The sequence below is a fragment of the Ostreococcus lucimarinus genome, chromosome 21 (genome assembly GCF_000092065.1).
Source record: "Ostreococcus lucimarinus CCE9901 chromosome 21, complete sequence".
NCBI lineage: Eukaryota > Viridiplantae > Chlorophyta > Mamiellophyceae > Mamiellales > Bathycoccaceae > Ostreococcus > Ostreococcus sp. 'lucimarinus'.
The window spans coordinates 22,591-41,381 of record NC_009375.1 but is presented as its reverse complement, the minus strand read 5'-3'; the positions used below and the strand labels follow the sequence as shown (position 1 = coordinate 41,381).

Genomic DNA, 18,791 nt, shown 5'->3' with positions numbered 1-18,791 from the left:
TGCGGTGAGGCGCGCGGCGAGGCGAAGCGCGAGAACGCGAGCGAAGCTAAGCGAAGCGGTTTGACATTACATCGAAGCAGCGCCGAGGGCTCGCGTGATCGCGAACGCGCGCGCGTTCGTTCGTGTAAATGTGCGACGGATAGGGCGCGCGCGCGAGGACGCGCGGTGCGCGATGGCGACGGCGCGAGTGGAGACTTTGCGAGGCCAATCCGAGCTCGCCGGCGGCGCGTCCACGGCGCCCGTATCGCCGTCGTCGTCGTCTTCGTCGAGGGACTCTACACGCTGGGAAAGCGACACCCGACGCGCGGTGGACTCCGGACCTCCGTAGATTTCTTTCGTCTTCGTCGGTTCGAGCGTTGACGGTTCGAGGTCCTCGTCGGCGGCGGCGGCGGCGGCTCGATTGGATTTGGGTTTCGGCTCGCCGCCGTCTCGTTTCCACACGCCCTTGCGCTGCGTCATTTCGGGATTGATTCGATCCAGCAGCGCTTGTACGGCGCTCATGCTCATTCCGCACTCTTCGCACGCGCGCACGATGGCGGTGCGGTTCGCACCCTTGAGTTTGAGCCCGCTCGCGAGCATTAACTTCGCCACCTCGGCAATACCGTTGATGTCTTCCAGTTGGCCGTATCCCCACGCGAAATGAGCGAACGTACGCTCGTTCGGGCGCAAGCCCGCGTCGAACATGCGCTCGAGTACGTCGCGCGCGCGCGACATGTTACCAATCGTACAATGTGCGGCGACGACGGCGCTGTAAATAGCCACCGACGGAGCCACCTTTGCCTCGGCGAGTCGATCCAAAACCGCCTCAGCGCCGTCGGAATCGCGCGCGCGCGCGTACGCCTTTACCAACGTCCCGTAAGCTGTGACGTCTGGCGCGACTTCCTTGCGATGCATGCGATTGAAGATTCGCTCGCACGCGTCGACTTGGCCTTGATTCGCCCAATAATCTAAAAACAACGTGTACGTCACGTTGTCTGGTTTGATCCCCAACGACTCCATATCCCACGTTCCACTCGATTCGAGCTCGCGAAACAGCCCTTCCGCAGCGCGCATGTTTTCTTGCTTGAGGTATCCGTCTATGAGCATGTTAAACAGCGGCAGTGAGGGCGCGATGCGCTCCCATTGCATCTGTTGTAAAAGCTTGCGCGCGGCGAGCATGTTTCCGCGACGCGTCCACGCGTCGATGAGTAACCCGTATGACGCCGCGCTCGGCTTCGACACTCGCCCACCGCGGTCACTCTGTCGCTCCAAGTCGAACTTTTCGTTGTTCCATCGTCTGAGCACTTCCTCGGCGTCCTCGAGATCGTCCCGCTCGCACAAGCCTCGCAAAAACGCGTTATACGCGCGTTCGTCTGGGATTATTCCATGCTCGCTCGACATTCGTCTGATCAACCTATACACTCTATTTGCCTCTCCACGCTTCGCGTACGTGTATATGATCTCCGGATGCGTCGCCCCGTTCACGCCCACGCCGTCTTCGCCGACCATTCTATCCACGATTTTCTCCGCCCCCGCCGGGTCTCCGCCGGCGCAAAACGCGTGCGCCACGGCGTTCCACACCGCCACATCGACGTCATCGCCATACTCCTCGATCATCGGCAACACATCGTCCAAAGCCTCTTTCGCGCGTCCCATCGCGCCTAGCGTGCTAATCACCGCCGTAAACGTCTTCGCCGTCGGCCTGTGTCCGTCTCGTATCAGCGCCAGCGTCGCCCCGACCGGATCCGCGTCCGCGCGCGCCCTCGACCCTCGCCCGCCGCCCTCGACGTCCGACGCGTATTTACTCTTCGTCTTTTTCGCCTTTTTCCGTTCGTTATACCGCCGTTTCGCTCGCATCCCGCTCACCGCGCTCGTCGCTCGGTGCACGGCGAAGCACGAGCTCCCGCGCGCGCACTTCGCGCACTTAAACCGCGCGTCCACCGTGATCTCGCGTTCGGTGCCGTCGTTCATCGTCATGATCTCCCGTCGAACGTTCGCCCGCGTCGCCGGGCGCAGCGACGCCGCCCGCGCCGCTTCGGCATCCGCCGACGTCGACGCGCGCGCGTCTTCATCGCGCGATTGCGCCTCCCCGCGCGCCGCGTTCGACGCGCGCGCGCGCGCGTCGCGCTCCGCGCGCACCCACCGCATGTCGCCGCCCGCGCGCGTCGCTCGCGCGCGCGCGTCGCCGTCGCGCGCGCGTGAGTGCGACCGGGACGGATAAGAGTCGCGGCGACGCCGCGCCGCGCGTCAATTCGCGACGCGCGATCGCGCGCTCGACGCGCGTCGCCGCGAACATGCGCGTCGCGCCCGCGCGCGCGCCGGCGCGCGTCGTCGCGCGCGACGCGCGACGCGCGCGACGGACGAAGGCGCGACGCGCGCTCGAGAGGGGGCGTTCGGAAAGCGGTTTCGACGCGCGCGCGACGCGACGCGCGACGATCGGCGACGACGCGGCGCGCGCGCGCGTTGAAGACGCGATGCGCGCGGCGCGCGCGACGCGCGCATCGCGATGGCTCGACGCTTGGAACGCGCGGGACGGGTCGAGCGCGACGACGCGCGGGACGAGGACGCGCGCGAGCGACGCGCGAACGACGAGCGTTCGGGACGAGGACGTCGAAGCGATGGAGGGCGAGGACGCGTCCGCGGTGGTGGTGGATGATGGTGCGAACGGTGACGCCGGCGCGAGCGAGGCGTCGACGAGCGAGTCGGTGGACGAGGACGCGGAGGGACGAGAGGCGAAGAAGTCGACGGCGGACCGCGGGCTCGGACAAAGGCGAGCGTTGAGCGCGGAGACGCGGTCGCGACCGTTTGTGCCGTTGAAGGGTGAAGTTCTACACATAGCGTGGTATCGCGAGTACGATGAAACCGGGAAGTTCACGCGCGAGGAAGGGTTGGCGTATCGCGAGTGCATCGAGCAACTCTTGGCGCACTACACCATGCCGAAGGAGCTCGTGGAAGAAACGCTCGACGGTATCGAACGCGGTTGGTCCGACGTCACGCTGAATCTTGGCTCTGGGTTCAACTTACGCATGCAAAGGCACACGGAATTCGAGACGATCACGCTGAGCGGTCCGGGGAACATGAAGGCGTCGCTCGGAACGCGCATCACGCCGTGGCAGTGGTTGTTACCGCACGATTGGTTGGCTGACATTCCGGGCAAGGTTTTCTTGGTGAATCACGCGGTATTTAGACAGCTTTCGCAGCCATCGCGAAGCGAAGAGCCGACGCTGAAAGAATTGAACGCCATTCGCAAAGCGCTCGGATCGACGCTGTACGAGGACAAGGTCAACGCGTCGATGGACGAGGAAGACGCGGTATTGGAATGGGACGCCGGCTCGCTCGTGGGATGTGGCATAGGCGATGGGAGTCGCATGTTTGCCAACTATGAGCTCGATGATTCGGGCGCGATGACCACGCTCGTGGTCGTGCCCCCGGGAGACAGCACGTTTATTCGCGCGGGGCGACAGTTGCAACGCTTCTTCGCCCTCGAGCAATATCGACTCATGATTCTGCAACGTTTACCCATGGCCAAGTCCAAGTTCCCACTTCTAGCCGGCTTGAACGAGCGGTACGAAACGCTATCGCGCGAGCTGCGCCGATCGAAAGCCACTGCGCGCGGGCACAAAGACCAGCAAGAGTTTGTGACGCAAATCACCGAACTCGAGCAAGCCATCACGCAGCTCGTGACGCGAACGAAGCTCGTCGCCCTCACGACGGCGTCGTATCTCGAGATCATCGAGCTTCGCCTAGCAGAAGCCAGTTTCACGCGTCTCGGGTACGAGATTCGCTTCTTACCGCTCTTCGTCAAGAAGCGCATCGACCCGGCGGTGAGCACCATCTACGCCGTCGCCGAGCAAGCGAAAATTCTCAGCGACGCCCTCGAGCGCACCACTTCCCTCGTCCAAGCATCCGTGGAAGTGCGCTTACAGCGCATCAACGAACGCATCGCGACGTACGGTCTTCTGTTCACCATAGTCAGCGTCCTCGTGAGTTTCACGACGAGCATTCAGCCAAACGGTTCGCTGCACTGGCTCTTCGTCCTCGTCAAGGCGAAATTCTTTTCGTGCGTGGCTTTCGGCGCCAAGCTCTGCGCCTCGGGGCCGTGATCGCGATCGCGCGCATCAATGTTCATCATCGCGACGTCGGCCCGCGTCGGCGTCGACGCTAATCATGTAAAACGAATTAAAATTTTGCGACCCTCGACGCGACGCGACGCACAGTCTGTCCACGCGCCGCACACTTTTCAGTGGCGCGTCGCCACCGCCGCACTCCGCGACGCTCGCCCCGAAAAGTCGCGCGCGCGAAAATGTACACCGCCGTGCGCTCGTGCGCGCTCGGGTCGGCGTGTCCGTTCCGTCGAAAAGACGCGGCGGCGGCGTCGAGTTCGTCGACGTCGACTCCGCCACCGAACGAACAGCGACGTCGAGCGGTGCGATCGAGCGCGGTGGAGGCGCCGAAAGCGAACGATAACGTCATGGTGCCCGTGAGTGAGGCTCTTGAGCGCGCGAAGGCGACGCGAGACGCGCGAGGAGGACGCGTGGAGGGAAGAAGCGCGTTCGACGCGCTGGCGTTCTCGGGTTGGGCGCCCGAGACGGTAAACGGACGAGCGGCGCAGATTGGGATCGTGTGCGGACTGTGGCGGCAGTACACCACGGGAACGGGGTTCGTGACGCAAGCGCACGATCACGTGTTGTTGTTCGCGGCGGTGTTGGCGGTGGTCGCCGCGGCGTCGGCGGCGCCGAGCTTTTTGGGGAAGACGTACGGCGGCGATCCCAAAAGTAAGAAGGATGTCGGAATCTTCACCGCGCGTAAGGAGATGATTCATGGACGATTAGCGATGTTAGCCATCGCTTACGAGGTGTACGCGGAGTTGTCCGCGAGAGGCGTGACGGCGCCGTTTTAGACCATGTATTTTTTACGCACAAAGCATTTCTTAACTTTGCCCTCGTTTACAACCTGTTTGCTACGCGAGAACTAATCTTGTTTCAGCACGTCCTCGCCCGTGATTAAGAATTTCGCCGCTCCGACGACGATTTGTTGCGCCCAATACAAGTTTAAGAGCGACGGAATGGGAAGCGTCAAAAGCGCGGCGTAGTATTGTGGCGTCGTCAATACTCCCCAATCCGAGTTCATGTACGCCGCGAAAAGTCGCGGTATGACAACCACGCGGACGCCCAAAAACAATGGAATCCACGCCAAGCCGTTGATCAAATACAGTTTCGTGTTGGACATGTTTAGAGCCGCTAAAATCCATCGAAGCGACATGTTAAAATTCGTCACCTCGCTCACGAGAAAATAGTTTATGTGATACGCGCACAAGTGTCGCATCAGCGCGTACGGCCACAGCACGATGGAAAACACGTGATGCACGATGAACAAGTACAGCGCGCCTTTCCCTCCATACGCCACGACTTGATCGTCCCAACGCGCTAAAATCACTCCCAAGTCCCACGTCATGTAACCGATCGACAACCCACACGCCTTCGACGTCAGCGCGCTCACATCGCTCACGAACGAATCGCTCTTCCCCGAAAATGTCGCGATCGCCGGCAGCGCGTACGCCGTGACCGCGAACGCGGGCCAAAACGTGCACAAATTCGTGTGCCAAGTCGTTCGCTCGTGCGGCTTCATCGCGTCGAAACGCTTCGCCCCGACGACTCTGCGGCTGAAACACAGGGACACGAGCATGATGAACGCGTTACACGCGATGGACATGAAGTAGTACGTGAATAGCGCGCGAGCGACGTCGTGCGCGGGGTTTCCGGTGACGACTTTCGCGGTCCACTCGCCCAGGGGCGCGAGGAACGGTTCCAGCGTCGCGAACGCGTCGTGCGCGCGCGCGAGGGCGGGGGGGATGGCCACCATCATCGCGACCGTGATGCGTTCGCGTCGAGCGCGCGCCGTCGAGGGACGCGCGGAGTCGGTGTGTGAGGGAGGCGCCGCGGCGGACGCGCGAGACGCGAGTCAACGCCTCGGCGCGCGCTCGGGACGCCGACAGTTCGATGCGTGAACGGTAGACGCGTGGAGACGTCAGGAAGTGCCAAAACTGCTAGCGTCTTCGTGTGTTGTTGCAACAAGATGAGTGATGTGCTACGACTTTACTTCCCCAGCGCGGTGACCAAATCGAGCTTGGCCGACGTCTTCTTGGTGAAATTTTCGAGGTGAGTCACGTGCTCAGCGACTTGGTTGGTGATCAAAAAGTTCTCCAAGCGACTCGGCGGTTGCGGAGCTTTGTAGTTGGGATCTTCTTCCGGAAGCAAGTCCTCCCCTGCGGCGCGTCGACGCGCGTTTTCTTGACGACGCTTGTGCAACCAGTGGGCGTGTTGCGACTGGTACCGCTGCATGTTGCGCTGGTAATACGCCACACGCTGCTGCTCGTTCGCGAAATCCTCCATGCACTCGCCGAGCAACTTCATGTTCTCCTCCACGAACGGCGCCGTGCTCAAATCCAATCTCTCGTAATCGGTGTCGTTGAGCGTCACATCCTTGTCTCGCATCAACTCGCCCATCACCGCCGTGGCGAGCGCGCTATTCCTAATCGTCAGCGGCACCTCCACCACGACATCATTCCACTTCAACCCTTTCTCATGAATCTGTTCCACGGTCAACTCTCCGTTGCCATTCTTATACGCCTCGATAAACTTTTCACTCAGTTTCAACGCCTTCAACGCGCACACGCCTTGCTCCGCGTACGTCGGATCGTACGCCACGCACACGCAGCGCTGCAAGCTCTCGGAGTAGGACAAAAACGTCGCGATGAGTTCCTCGTTATAAAACGTCCCGAGATACGTGCTCTGATACCATCCAACGATGTTCGAATCCACATTAATCTCTCGCAAGCACCGCATCATGTCGAGTTGATACGCCGCGCCCTCCTCCGCGGCGAACGAGCCGTCCGGATCGTACTGATCGTCCGCGGTCACCTTGGGAAACGGAAAGCACGCCGTCACGTCGAGGCTCGCGCCGATATCCAGCCCCAACAGCTGTCCGGTCGCGCTCCCGGGCGCGGCGTCGGCGCAATGTTTCATGATCTTGAGCGCGGCGCCGCCGTCGAGTTCGACGGCTTTTACCGGCGCCTTGGGCTCTTGCGGCTTCTTAGCGCCGTCGGACGCGGCCGCTTGGGTGGCAAAGCTCATCGTTCGTGCGATTCGTCGAGCGATGCGCGATTGCAGACGACGCGGGCGTCGTTCGACGGCGAGTGACGCCAGCGTTAGGGTCAAATTACGACGATACCGACGTTAATGTCCAGGGTTAGGACGTCGTCGAGAGCGCGGTTCGGGGACGAAAACGTCTCGCCGCGCGCTCGTTCGATGGGAAACGCGACGCGATCGAAAGCGCGAGCCTAATGGTGGTGATGTGATGTAATAATGACGCGGCACTAGTATGACAAGGGTGTGAGAGACGCCATCGAAATCAAAGACGTTCGGCGACGGCGTCGACGAATTGTTCGGTGGTTAAACCAGAGGGGCCGCTCAAATCGCGCGTGCCTTTGCCTTCGCGGAAGAGTTGGTGAATCACGGCGCGCATTTTAGCGGTAAACGCTAACGTACGCTCTTTGTCGACGTTGTGAACGTCGGCGGCGTGGTTCATGGCGCCGATTAAACCTTCAACCATGCCGAGAGGATTGAGAGAGGTCTCTTCGCCGCGCAGACGCGCTTCGTCCATGTCGGCGACGGTGCCGTGCGAGGCTTCAAATTCTTTGATAAGCGTACCGTTTTCATCGACGCCGACCAAGTTACTCGTGATGAAACCCGGGGACTTGTGGATCTGGGCTAACTCATCCGTCAAAACGTCGCCGTCGTAGTTGTGCGCCGCCATGCCGAATCCGCCTTGGCGCCATTGCACGAGCTTCATCGTCGCCGCGTCGGACAGTAAGTGCACGAGCTCGTCACCGGACTTCATCACCCCAGCGTCGACGAACTTGGACTTGTACTCTTCGTCGAAAACTTTCTTCATGATTTGCCAAAACGGCTCTTGCCATTTGAACACCGTCTTCTTCGTCACGACGTACGGCGTAATCTTCGCTTCGAGGCATCGACCGAAGAAGAAACGCGCGAGCTCGTGCACGTTATCGTACGGATTGTGGTACGTCACCACCGCCGCTTCGTTGTCGGTGATCGTGCGCGAATCGACCTCGACAGGTTTCCCCGCGTCTGGGCCTTCGCTCGGCGTAAACGTCGTGACCAAAGTCCCTTTGCCCACATTCTTGTACCCCGCCGCGTACTCCCCGCCCACGGCGTGTCGCTCGAAGAACACCGGTTTCTTATATCCCAATTCCACGCCATCGATGTGAATGGTGTCTCGAGAAATGGTAATCCCGTTCCATCCGCGTCGCATCGCGCCGTTCGGCGACCCCCAGCTCTTTCGCAACCCCAATCGTTTCACTTGATCCGCCGTCGGCGTCACCGTCGGTTCCTTAAATATCGCCTTCACCGCCTTCCCGGCCTCGATCACGTCTCGCAGCACCTGATCTTCGGTATCGTCTCGATTCTTCGCTCGCAAATCAAACTCTCGCCACGCCGTCGTGTCCACGCGCGGCTCGATCCACTTCGCGCGAATCAAATCCATGACGTACGCCGTCATCTCCTCTCCCCGCACGTACACCATCGGCGCCGCCGTGATCTTCGACGCGTTCGCGCTCATCATCCGTCGCGCGCTCGCGCTCGCGCGCGTCGTCCTCGTCGTCGTCGTCGTCGTCGTCGCCGCCGCGATCGTTTTCGCCATCGCCATTCTTTCGCCTCGCGCGTGCGTCTGCGTCGTCATCGCGCGTCTCGACGCCCGCGCGATCGCTCGCGCGACGTCACCGCGCATCGCTCGCGTCGCGCGTCGCTCGCGTCGCGCTCTCGCGCGCCGCGCGCGTCGGTCGTCGCGGGTAACCGAAAACACCCGCGTGTGTGGGGGCTCGGTCAAGCCCACACGGACCAATACGACCCCGCGCGCGCGCGACGACGCGCCGCCCGCAGACGCGCGCGCGAGGACGTCGCGCGAGCGCGGCGACGAATCGACGAGGGTTCGAGAGCGAACGTCGCGCGCGACGCGTGGACGCGCGGACGTCTGGACGCGCGCGCACGGCGTGAACGGTCGAGATTGAGGCGGCGGCACGAACGACCGACGACGACGACGACGACGACGACGACGGCGCGGGACGCGAACGCGAGCGCGCGCGATGCGAGGGACGGCGTCGACGACGCGGGATTCCGCGGCGTGGACGGACGACGATGATGGACGCGGGAGCGATGCGAGACGGGATGCGGTGCGTGCGAGCGCGAGGAAGGGTGGACGCGCGCGCCGAGAGACGACATCGACGAGACGAGACGAGACGAGACGAGACGAGGGTGGAGACGAGACGAGACGAGGCGAGGGTGGAAACGAGGGTGGAGACGAGTTTGTATGACTGACGATACGGTGGTTTCGAACGAGGCAGAGCCCGGCGGTTGTGGCGGTGGCGGAAGAGTTGCTCGCGTGCTCGCTGCCCGGTGGGGTGACGACGCGCGCGAGATTTGAGTGGAGGTACGGGAAGTGCGAGGAACGACACTGGGGCGACGTGTTCGCTCGATTCGCGGAGTACTTGACGCGCGAGGGTGTGCGCGCGATCGAAAATCGATGGATTCGCGATCGCGGCGACGATGCGTCGGAGCGAATCGAGGCGTTTGCGGCGGTGAATTGGATCATGGAGTTCATGCGAGAGATTGTAGAAAATTGCGGCGAATTGCCGTCGTTTGCGCACGGCGAGGCTACGGCGTTGTTTTTGGAGTTCTTTGAAACGTGCGAGAGCGCGTTGCGGTTATTAGCGGCGGCGACGAGGCGATCCGTGGTTGGGCGAACGCCGCGTAACGCGTACTTTTCGTCGGACGTGTTTCAGCGGAGAGTGCGATTCATGCTTTCGAAGATTCACGCGCACATGCCGTTGAGCGCGGCGCACTTGAACGACGCCGACGAGAACGAGTCGAAAGCCTGTGAAGTCGTTGCGCACGAGTTATTCGTTGCCGAAGACCGCGAAGAGGGAAGTGGTCCGTTAGATTGCACGCGATACGAGTTTACAGTCGACACGACGTCGAGTGGTAGCGATGAAATAGTCTTCAAGGCGTCTGGCCGACGGGGGCTCGACCCGTCCGAGATGCACCGGCCGTATAATCGCGCCTCGAGCCTTGAGTGCTTAATCGATGACTTTTCACGACCTCAAATGTTCGATCCGGGCAAAGAAATGGACTCTCTCAAAGACATCTCCGCGGCGTATTTTGGTGTGTTGGCACAGTTGTGGAGCAAATCGCTGCAAAGGACGCGGGCGGGTCGCGAGAAGGCGGCGCGTCTTTCGATCCTCGCGCAGCAAATCAACGTCCATCTAGGGAAAGGGGCGGAACCGAGCGATTTCGAGCTTTACGTTGAAGACGCGCAGACGACCGCAATCAAGCTGTTGGACTTGATGCAGGTAGATTTAGGAGTCACGCCGTCGTTGCTCCTACGACGAGACGCGACAACTTTGCTGAGCGCGTACACAAACGAACGCGCGAGCGGCTTTCAAGTTTGTCAAATCATGAGACGGCCAGCCGGTCGAGGAGCGCTTAGTCAATGCGTATCAACGATGACGGCGGCGTTGCTTGCGCCGCTGTCATCAAGTGATGCGGAAATCGATTTCGACGTCGTTCGCGACGCGAGGTGTTTGATGCATCTTGTCGGGATTTTGAGCACAACAACGCCTGGGTGCACGGCGATAAGAGAGGCTGAGCTCCTTCCGCTTTTGATGTCAATTTTCAAGCTGGAGCGCCTCGAAGCGATCCCGGTGGTCGTGGACGTGGTGCATATCGTGGAATCGTATCTGGAGTTTCAACCCAACGCGGTCGTAGCGTTTAGAGAGTTGAACGGAACGGATTTGCTTTTGAAGCGCATGCGATACGAGTCCGTTACGGCGATCGAGGAGCTGCGGGCGTCGGGACATCTCGATGACGTGGCGGATAGAAAACGAAAAATAGATAGTCTTTCTAGTTTAGAGGACGCCGAAACATCGCTCGCAGCGATGAAAAAGGCACCAAAGTACGTGAACTTTTATCGAAGAGTTTTGATCAAGGTTCTGATGCGAACATTGGCGTACACGAGTTTTGCGTACGGAGGAGCACGCATGCGAGTTCCCGGACTTTCGGATGGGACGTTGACTGATATCTTGGGAAGTGTATTGAAATACCCTCTCAAGTTTGGTCCTGGGGTGTCGTCGCTCACCGCGAATTTAGTGTGCGACGTCATTCATAACGAGCCGACGTGTTACGCCACGCTAGACGAAGCCGGTATTGTGGACGCATTCCTGAAGTTTATCACTGAAACCATGTGGCCACTCGGCCGTAGTAAGGGTATGGCTAAAGTACTTTGCGCGATACCGACGACACTTAACGCGATATGTTTGAACGAGAAAGGGCAGGAAAAAGTGTTGAAGTCTTCGGCGTTGGTCTGCTTTCGAAAAATGTTTCAAGATAGTTCTTTCCCGTTGAACGCCGATACGTCGAGAATCGTCGGAACTGGGATCAACGAGACGCTGCGCCACATTCCAGCACTAAAAGACGTCAGTGTCGAAGTCTTGAACGACATATTGTCCGATCTCACGATACAACTTCGAAAGATATCAGATTCGGAGACGAATCTTGAGCACGCGTTCGTCAACAAGGCAGTCGTCGAGCAAATGCCAATATCGAAAACGCTTCAAAATGTGGCGAGGTTCATGGATGGTATTTTGCAGACTTCGCATATGTGCGCGCCGCTGGTTCAAGCTGGGGCTCTGGATTCCATGCTCAATATGTTGACATGCCCTCTTCCGGTTGAATTTTCGACATGTGCAAGCTACAACTCCATCAGTGTCGCGTGCAAATCGCTCATTAACCCGCCGGATCCCAGCAACTCGTATGCCGGCGCGAACACGCCGAATCTGTCAGACGACGTGATTCTCGCGTGCACTACCGTCGTTGAAAAGTATATGGCCTCTGCTGTTGATATCGGTGTGCAGATTGAAGAGTTTTACGTCCACGAGCTCGACAAGACAGGTGATGACATCGATAAATTAGCGACGTACGATATTTACAGCAAGACATTGAGCGAAAAGCACAAAGGTGACAAAGCAGCGTTGGACCGCGAAGTTCGGTTCTGTCGACAGACAAAATCACTGTGCCAGCGCATGGCTGCGCACGAAAGGTTGTGTGAACTTCTCGCGACTCTCGTGCAGCAAGTTCCGGTGATGTCTGCTGCTATCATGAATAAGCGACGTGACGATCCTCACGGCCCGATGATGGCCGAAAGCTTGTTCAACGCAGCGTTGGCGGCGTTCAATGAAGCGGTAAAGATTGAAGCGAAGCTTCGTTCACTCGCAGTGGAAATTCAAGCGGATGAAATGCCGTATTCACCGGTTTGGTGGCTGTACACTCGAGCGGATCTTTTTGTACGAGTTACAAGTGGTTTGTTTGCCGCGGTGGCAAAACTTTCGACAACGATGCGGCGACGTAAAGACTTGGGTCCAGAAGCTCAAAATTTCATCAAGCTTAGCGGAGAAGCAATAATTGCAGTTGCGCGCGAGATGACCAAAGCGTTTACGTCTCGTGTCACCGCACAGGCTGAGCTACTTCCGCCGAGTCACGCATCGAATGCTAAGATGGATTTTGAACAGCGCTGCTCGCACAATTTCCTTGCGTTGATTTACGAATCATTCTTCGATGACAAGAGAAATTCACCGAACGGGGTCATGATCAACTACGCCGCTCGATGTGGGTTATTCGAGCAACTTTACACCCATTTTCAAGGCACGGTGGCTCTGACACAGAGTATATTAGAAACGTGCACCGGGGAAAAGGCTGAGCAAGGACATGTCGCAGCGGAATGTTACAGGACGTTGAGCTGCTTTGTGCGCATTTTCGTCTCTATATCCGACGTCAAATTGATGGCATCGAACAACTCGAATAAGCTCGCGCTTGGTACACGTCTTCCCGAACGCGTAGAAGATGATCCTATCTACGACAAGATGACAAAGTACACACATATTTCTGACGCGTTCACTAACTCAAGATCTGCCATGGACTGGATTCATTGCTCTCTAAATGAAGCGTTGAAGTGTATTTGGCGGCCAGAAACGGACATTTTTGCGTCCGTAGCGGCAGGTCATGTGGATTCCGACGCACTAGTGCAGTGTCTACTCAACATCATTAGTGGAACCGAACAAGCCGTCATGTCCGAGCAACGTCGTGCCGCGTCGGTACCGCGTGCTCCACCGCGCCCGCCGCCACGGCAGTTTGTTCCATCAGAGACGATGATAGATTCCATCGTTGAGATGGGATTCAGCAGAGGTCACGCGCATCACGCACTCGCAGCTGTGAATGGACAGAGTGTGGAGAGAGCGCTCGAGTACATGCTAACTCGACCAATGGAAGATGTGCCCGACGAAGCACCGACGGCGCCTTCAGAACCTGCACCGTCAGAGTCTACTGCGCTAGAGGAGACGGCGGACGCTATGGAAACAGCTCCTGTTGCTTTCAATCACACGCACGCAGTCCAAGGTCGACTGCCTGCCATAAACGAGCTAGTTGCCGCGCTGTACGCCAATTTCCACATCAGTGCAGAGAAAGGTGCGACGCTTTTGCTCAAGGTTATTGAGAAACATGAGCTCATGAGCGGCCTCAGTCGTGATGAGTGCATATACGCTCTCACGGACGAAGTCGTGCGCACGCGTACGCCGAAGATCGGTAGAGATGAGGTGTATGCGATCAAGCACTATGCGTTCGTTGAGGCGCTCGCTAGGCAAGGTGATGAAGTGTTAAGAAGAGCGCTATGGATAAAGGGTTCGGTAATTGATTCACAAGTCGAAACATTTATCGCCGAGGTCGACAAAATCTGCGCTGCACAAAAGACGGCCTCATTGGAGACGTTTTTAAAAGATGTGCCGTTGTCGTTTGTGCCTTTGGCAAACTGCATCAATGCTGCGGCATGCCTGCAAAAGCATCGTGACTCCGACGCCAGTGCCAGAAATTACTCCAAGTTCGGTTTTCTGAACGACGGTCATAAGATTGCGTTGGCCGATGCGTGCGTCGAGTGCTTGATAGCAATCGTTAAAAATTCAGGCGAACTCGCGAGTGATTATGAATCGCACTCCGTCCAAGCCGTGATTCTTGATCTGCTAGCAAATCTATCACGTGACAACGTGATTGCGGATCGCATCGCTTCGAATTCATTCGCCGACAGCAAGGATGGAGCCGCAATATCTAAGAGAAGTTTTGCACACACGCTCTTTACATGCTTTTGGAACAACACCAACGACAGTGTTTCGGTCATTTTGAGGCACATGGTGAACGATCCCCGGACATTACAATTCGCCATGGAGCTTGAAATTGTCAAGAGCATCACCAAGCCTCCGATGGGTAGAGACTCCAAGGTTGCACTCAAGACATTCTGCGTCGCCATGAAAAATATAATTGAGCGAGATTTTGATTGCTTTGAAGCGGCATTCGCAAACGTCGCCGAAATCAGAACTATGGCGGATACACCGCTGAGTACACCTCGGGAGTACGTCATCCCGACGGCTGAAGTGAAAGCAATGCAGTCGCTTCCAACCGTTCGATTGACAAAGAACTTAAGAATGGTCGTGGAAGTACTTGTTGCAGTAGCGACAGAGCCGATTCATCAAGCCCCATTGACGAAGCTCGAGCGACAAGCCGCAGCTTTCCGTCTGCTCACCGAATTGGTTGAGGTATATCCATCAAGTGTGAAGGCTTTGATGGATATGGACGACCAGACTGACATTTTCCGCAACATTCTTCGTTATCAACTGCCGTCGAGCAGAAGAAGTTCCTCAAGTGAACAGACGGGAGTTTGGTGCGGGTGCGAAAACGCGGCGTTCTTCCTCGCAACTTTATGCGTCAACAGCCAAAAAGCGCGAACGAAAATAATTGAGAAAATGCTTGTGCTTCTGAAGGAGCCGGACTTAACGCAAGAAACAGCTTCAACTTGCGCCGATAAAGGTGATTCTCTAGTTCCAAAGCACGCATTTGTGGATTTATTGCACTCTCTTATGGATTACGGTTTGGCGCGTGGCTATCAGAGCGGTGAACGCATTCGCAATCGGGTAGTCTTTAATCTCCAACAAGGAGTTCTTAAGACGATGTACAGTCTAAAAGTCCCAGAGCGGATCATTGAACTCATTGAAGAGACAAACGTCGTTGGCGCTGCGCGCGAAAAACGTGGCAATCCAGGATTTCTTCGAGTAACGCTCGCAGTACTCGAAGCTCTAGTTGTTCGATCTACTAAGAGCAAACGCGAAAGCAGGCTTACTCGCATCGGTAACATGGTTCGTGCGGTAAACGCTGCACGGGTACCCAGCGGTGAGGAAGTTGAAGAGAGACGCGCACTAACCGAGCAGATGCTCCAGAATTTGCTTGAACACGCTGCAGGAGGAAACATTCAAGTCGCTCGACTCGAAGATGACCTCGACGGAATGCCAGAAATCGAAGGTGTTCATCCTGTATTCGGAGGAGACGATGGCGATGCCGACGGCATCGATGCAAATGATGGTCACGAGAACTCGGACGATGATTCTGAGATGGAGGTTGACGACGACCACGACCACGATTCCGATGAAGCCAACGAAGAAGGAATGCACGAATCCTCAGACGAAGAACAATTGAGCGAATCGGGCGAATCAGGTGAATCAAGTGGAACGAGCGACTCAAGCGAAGAGGACTCTGAAGAGGAAGAAGAAGAAGATGATGAAGAAGGCGAAGAAGCCATGGCAGATGACTTTTACGGAAGCGACATGGATCACATCGATCCTGATCCTGGAAACGATGTCTTGGAAATGTCTGACGATGCTTTGTATGACGAAGATGGTGAGGAGTTCGATTATGATGATGGCGGTGGTTCCGATGATGACGATGACGACGATGAAGAGGAAGGCGATTTTGAAGAACCTAGCTCGCCACAGTCATCATATACGTCGCCGTCTGGGGTACGCGTGCTGCCTCGCGCTACACATTCAGGCAGTCATGTTGAACGCACATCCAATCTTGGTTCGAGGGATCACATTTCTGTCTCGAGAGCCCAGGTTGAAGCATGGTTCGCCACAGATTACTCTAGCGTCATGTCAGGTGCCGATCCGAGAGTCGAGGCACAGACAGTTGGCGAACTGCAGATTGCAGGAGGGCAACGAGCACAAGTTTCCACAGAGGACGAAAGACAGCAGACACTCAGCGAATCTCGTTCTGAGGGACAACTACGGGGACATAATCGCGAGCACTCTCCTCGTTCTTCTTCTGTGAATGCTTCCGAACTCTTCAATCGTAGAGATGTGCCTTTTACTTCGTCTCTTCGTGAACAAACACAAAGAATTGCACGCGCGACCCTGGGTGACCCTTCACTTCTTGCGAGAGGAAATCCTCCGGTGCATGGCAGTCCCTGGCACACGTGGTCGCAATCCGAAACGGGCGTTCCGCCTGCGTTGAACCACGAAGGCATTAACGTGCAAAGAGTCGGCACGAGTTTAAATATCACTCTCTCGACACCCATGGATTTTAGTTCGAGATCTCGCTCGTTGCACGACGTGCTCAATTCTATCAGCGGGGAAATGGCTCGCTTGGCCGTTCGTCCATCGCATTTAGAAATTTTGGATCCTTTATCGTCGGCAAAAGCAATCCTGTGGCTCGGGGATGGATCCTTTCAGGCAACAGCACCGGCTGAATTCAGCGTTCGGAATCAAACAATTTGGAGCCTTGATGGAAGGAATGCCCGAGCAAGTTTCTGGTCAAACGCAGTGTGCATGAGTATCGGCGAGTCTTTGGCGACTTCTGGTACTTTTTTGTCCCATTTGGACACCGCGGAACTCGCGACATCGTCATTGGTTTCCAGTGAGCGAGACAAGGAAAACGTCAACGGAAATCTGGCAGAAATCGTGGACGAATCGCCCGAAGAGCGGACAGCGCGACAACGCCGAGAAGCGGCGGCACTGGACATAAGCGCAAATGAGCTCTCCATGGTTACAGAAGATTTACGAGATGGATTTTTGAATGCGAATAGACTAGTTGCCCGTGCGCGCGAGCAAGCACCGGAAGCTGCTAGCGACCTCAACTTGATCGGCGCTGAGTTTCTTAGCGCCATGCCAGCCGATATTCAGCGCGAGTTGATACAACGCACTACCTCCGGAGCAAACAGATTGTTGACGAGGATTCAGCATACCGAAGCCAGTCCTTCGGTATCCGCGCCTCGGCCTCGTGCAAATAGCCCAACAACTACAGTGATAGACACTGCGCCGTTGGAGATTGGAAATATGATGTTTGGTGAAGGCTGGGATGGCCGTCTAGACCGTCACGAGCAAATGTCATGGAATGACATCGAGCGAATCCGTCAGTCGTCAACGCGCGACGCAGTCGCTCCAGAAGATTTCAAGCCGTTAAAAGTGAACGTCGAATTGCGCCATCAGCATATTCGAACGTTGTTGCTTTTGTTCTTTGTTCAGACTATCGACTTAAAGGATACTGTGAACAAAATATGTGTAAACTTGTGCGTGGTGGACCAAAACCGCGAGTCAATTTTGCGCCAGATTATCGAAACTGTGATCATGAACACGATGGATCGTGCTGATCCTCGTTTCATCGAGTCCACTTTGAGTTCTCCTAACGCCAAGGGTCTTGAGCCAAGCGCGGCGATGGAAGTAGCCATGGCGCGCTCGCTGTGCGCGAATCTGAGCGAGCGTAACGGAGCACGCAAGGAGATGGTGACGAGACGACTTTTGACGCTTCTGTCGCAACTCATTAGTCGAAACAGGCACGTACATGGGACATATCGCGTTCGTGGCGTTAATTTGACGTGCGTGAAACTTTTCTTTGCGAAGGATGAGGACGCAAGTATGGTAAACTTTCTCACAAATCAGAAGGAGAATGGCGAAGCTGTGTTGCGATCTGACGCTGGCGTGAGCACCGTGGATATACCACTCCTTTCTTTCCTGGTCGGACTTCTCGCACACGCATCGCAATTTCATGACCAAAAGAATATTGAGCTGTGCGCGACGTGCACTGACGCTTACCTCACAAAGTTTCTTGCGGCTACGCCCAAACCCAACATCGGGCCCAAAGGCTTGTCAACCGCCGCCACCCCTGAACTTTTGGCGAGTATAGCAAGCTTTCTCAAGGTTCCATATCTCGCCCCGAGTGCGTACGAGAAAATCAACACTATACTACAAAAAGTTTTAGGCGACTTCTTTGAAGAGGGATGCGACGCAGTCATACTGAATCGATTCCATGCCGATGCCCTGCAGTGCTCGGTTGAAGCCATCGCGTGCTTGTCGAAGGCGTCGTCGATCAAGTACAGACCAAATGTCGATGAACCATCCGCACGACACGTTGAGTACGCCGACTCGCGTCAATCCCTGAAAACGCATATTCCTTATTTGCGTCGCCTGACGGATTGTTTTCTTCAGGTTCTGACGTACTTGGATGGAAAAGACAGCCGTTTCCAAAAAGCTTTCAAGGATAAAGCGAAGGAAGAGTTGATACGATATCATGATGCGCTCCGTCCGTTTTGGCAGATGATGAACGTCTATGCAAGTCTCATGCAAGACATTACTAGCGATGAAAGCGGTGATGCATCGATCCTGTGCGAACGCTCGCACGCTAGCGCCGCGCTGACTGAGGGTATAACGACGTACTTGATGATTGGAACGAGCCTCTATCCATACGTCGAAGGTGAAGTTTCGAAGAGCAGACGAGAATCCGGTGCGTTTCAGCTCCCTGCTCTCGCTGGTTCGATGAGAGCACCCTCGCCTGCGATGGGTATGCGAGCGTCGCATGCATCGCATGGGTCTT

At 56.8% G+C, this 18,791-nt stretch overlaps 7 protein-coding genes across 7 annotated transcripts; 3 read left to right on the top strand and 4 right to left on the bottom strand.

The window, feature by feature from the left end:
- Positions 1 to 66: 66 nt before the first annotated feature.
- On the bottom strand, positions 67 to 1,956 carry PPR3_21 (pentatrichopeptide repeat (PPR) protein; the record flags this gene model as incomplete). The annotated part of the gene is made up of 1 exon (XM_001422754.1): positions 67 to 1,956. One exon carries the CDS (start codon positions 1,954 to 1,956, stop codon positions 67 to 69), a length of 1,890 nt encoding a protein of 629 aa, XP_001422791.1.
- Positions 1,957 to 2,228: 272 nt separating this feature from the next.
- On the top strand, positions 2,229 to 4,134 carry OSTLU_29645 (predicted protein). The gene has a single exon (XM_001422844.1). It carries the CDS (start codon positions 2,598 to 2,600, stop codon positions 4,080 to 4,082), a length of 1,485 nt encoding a protein of 494 aa, XP_001422881.1. The 5' UTR covers positions 2,229 to 2,597; the 3' UTR covers positions 4,083 to 4,134.
- A 316-nt stretch (positions 4,135 to 4,450) lies between these two features.
- Positions 4,451 to 4,879, top strand: ELIP/CBR21a (possible early light inducible or carotene biosynthesis related protein; the record flags this gene model as incomplete). Its single annotated transcript, XM_001422843.1, has 1 exon — positions 4,451 to 4,879. The coding sequence occupies one exon, from the start codon at positions 4,451 to 4,453 to the stop codon at positions 4,877 to 4,879; it is 429 nt and encodes a 142-aa protein (XP_001422880.1).
- Positions 4,880 to 4,950: 71 nt separating this feature from the next.
- On the bottom strand, positions 4,951 to 5,691 carry OSTLU_29643 (predicted protein; the record flags this gene model as incomplete). Its single annotated transcript, XM_001422753.1, has 1 exon — positions 4,951 to 5,691. The coding sequence occupies one exon, from the start codon at positions 5,689 to 5,691 to the stop codon at positions 4,951 to 4,953; it is 741 nt and encodes a 246-aa protein (XP_001422790.1).
- Positions 5,692 to 6,074: 383 nt separating this feature from the next.
- Positions 6,075 to 7,112, bottom strand: OSTLU_19171 (predicted protein; the record flags this gene model as incomplete). Its single annotated transcript, XM_001422752.1, has 1 exon — positions 6,075 to 7,112. One exon carries the CDS (start codon positions 7,110 to 7,112, stop codon positions 6,075 to 6,077), a length of 1,038 nt encoding a protein of 345 aa, XP_001422789.1.
- A 256-nt stretch (positions 7,113 to 7,368) lies between these two features.
- Positions 7,369 to 8,816, bottom strand: OSTLU_29641 (predicted protein). Its single transcript, XM_001422751.1, has one exon. It carries the CDS (start codon positions 8,617 to 8,619, stop codon positions 7,390 to 7,392), a length of 1,230 nt encoding a protein of 409 aa, XP_001422788.1. The 5' UTR covers positions 8,620 to 8,816; the 3' UTR covers positions 7,369 to 7,389.
- An 830-nt stretch (positions 8,817 to 9,646) lies between these two features.
- OSTLU_19169 (predicted protein) lies at positions 9,647 to 18,701 on the top strand (the record flags this gene model as incomplete). The annotated part of the gene is made up of 1 exon (XM_001422842.1): positions 9,647 to 18,701. A coding segment is annotated over one exon (9,055 nt), but the record flags the coding sequence as incomplete, so codon positions are not given.
- Positions 18,702 to 18,791: the final 90 nt, after the last annotated feature.

Bases quoted from the DNA above. Each gene is read 5' to 3' on its own strand.
- OSTLU_29645 (XM_001422844.1), top strand. From the start codon at position 2,598: ATGGAGGGCGAGGACGCGTCCGCGGTGGTGGTGGATGATGGTGCGAAC.
- OSTLU_29641 (XM_001422751.1), bottom strand. From the start codon at position 8,619: ATGAGCGCGAACGCGTCGAAGATCACGGCGGCGCCGATGGTGTACGTG.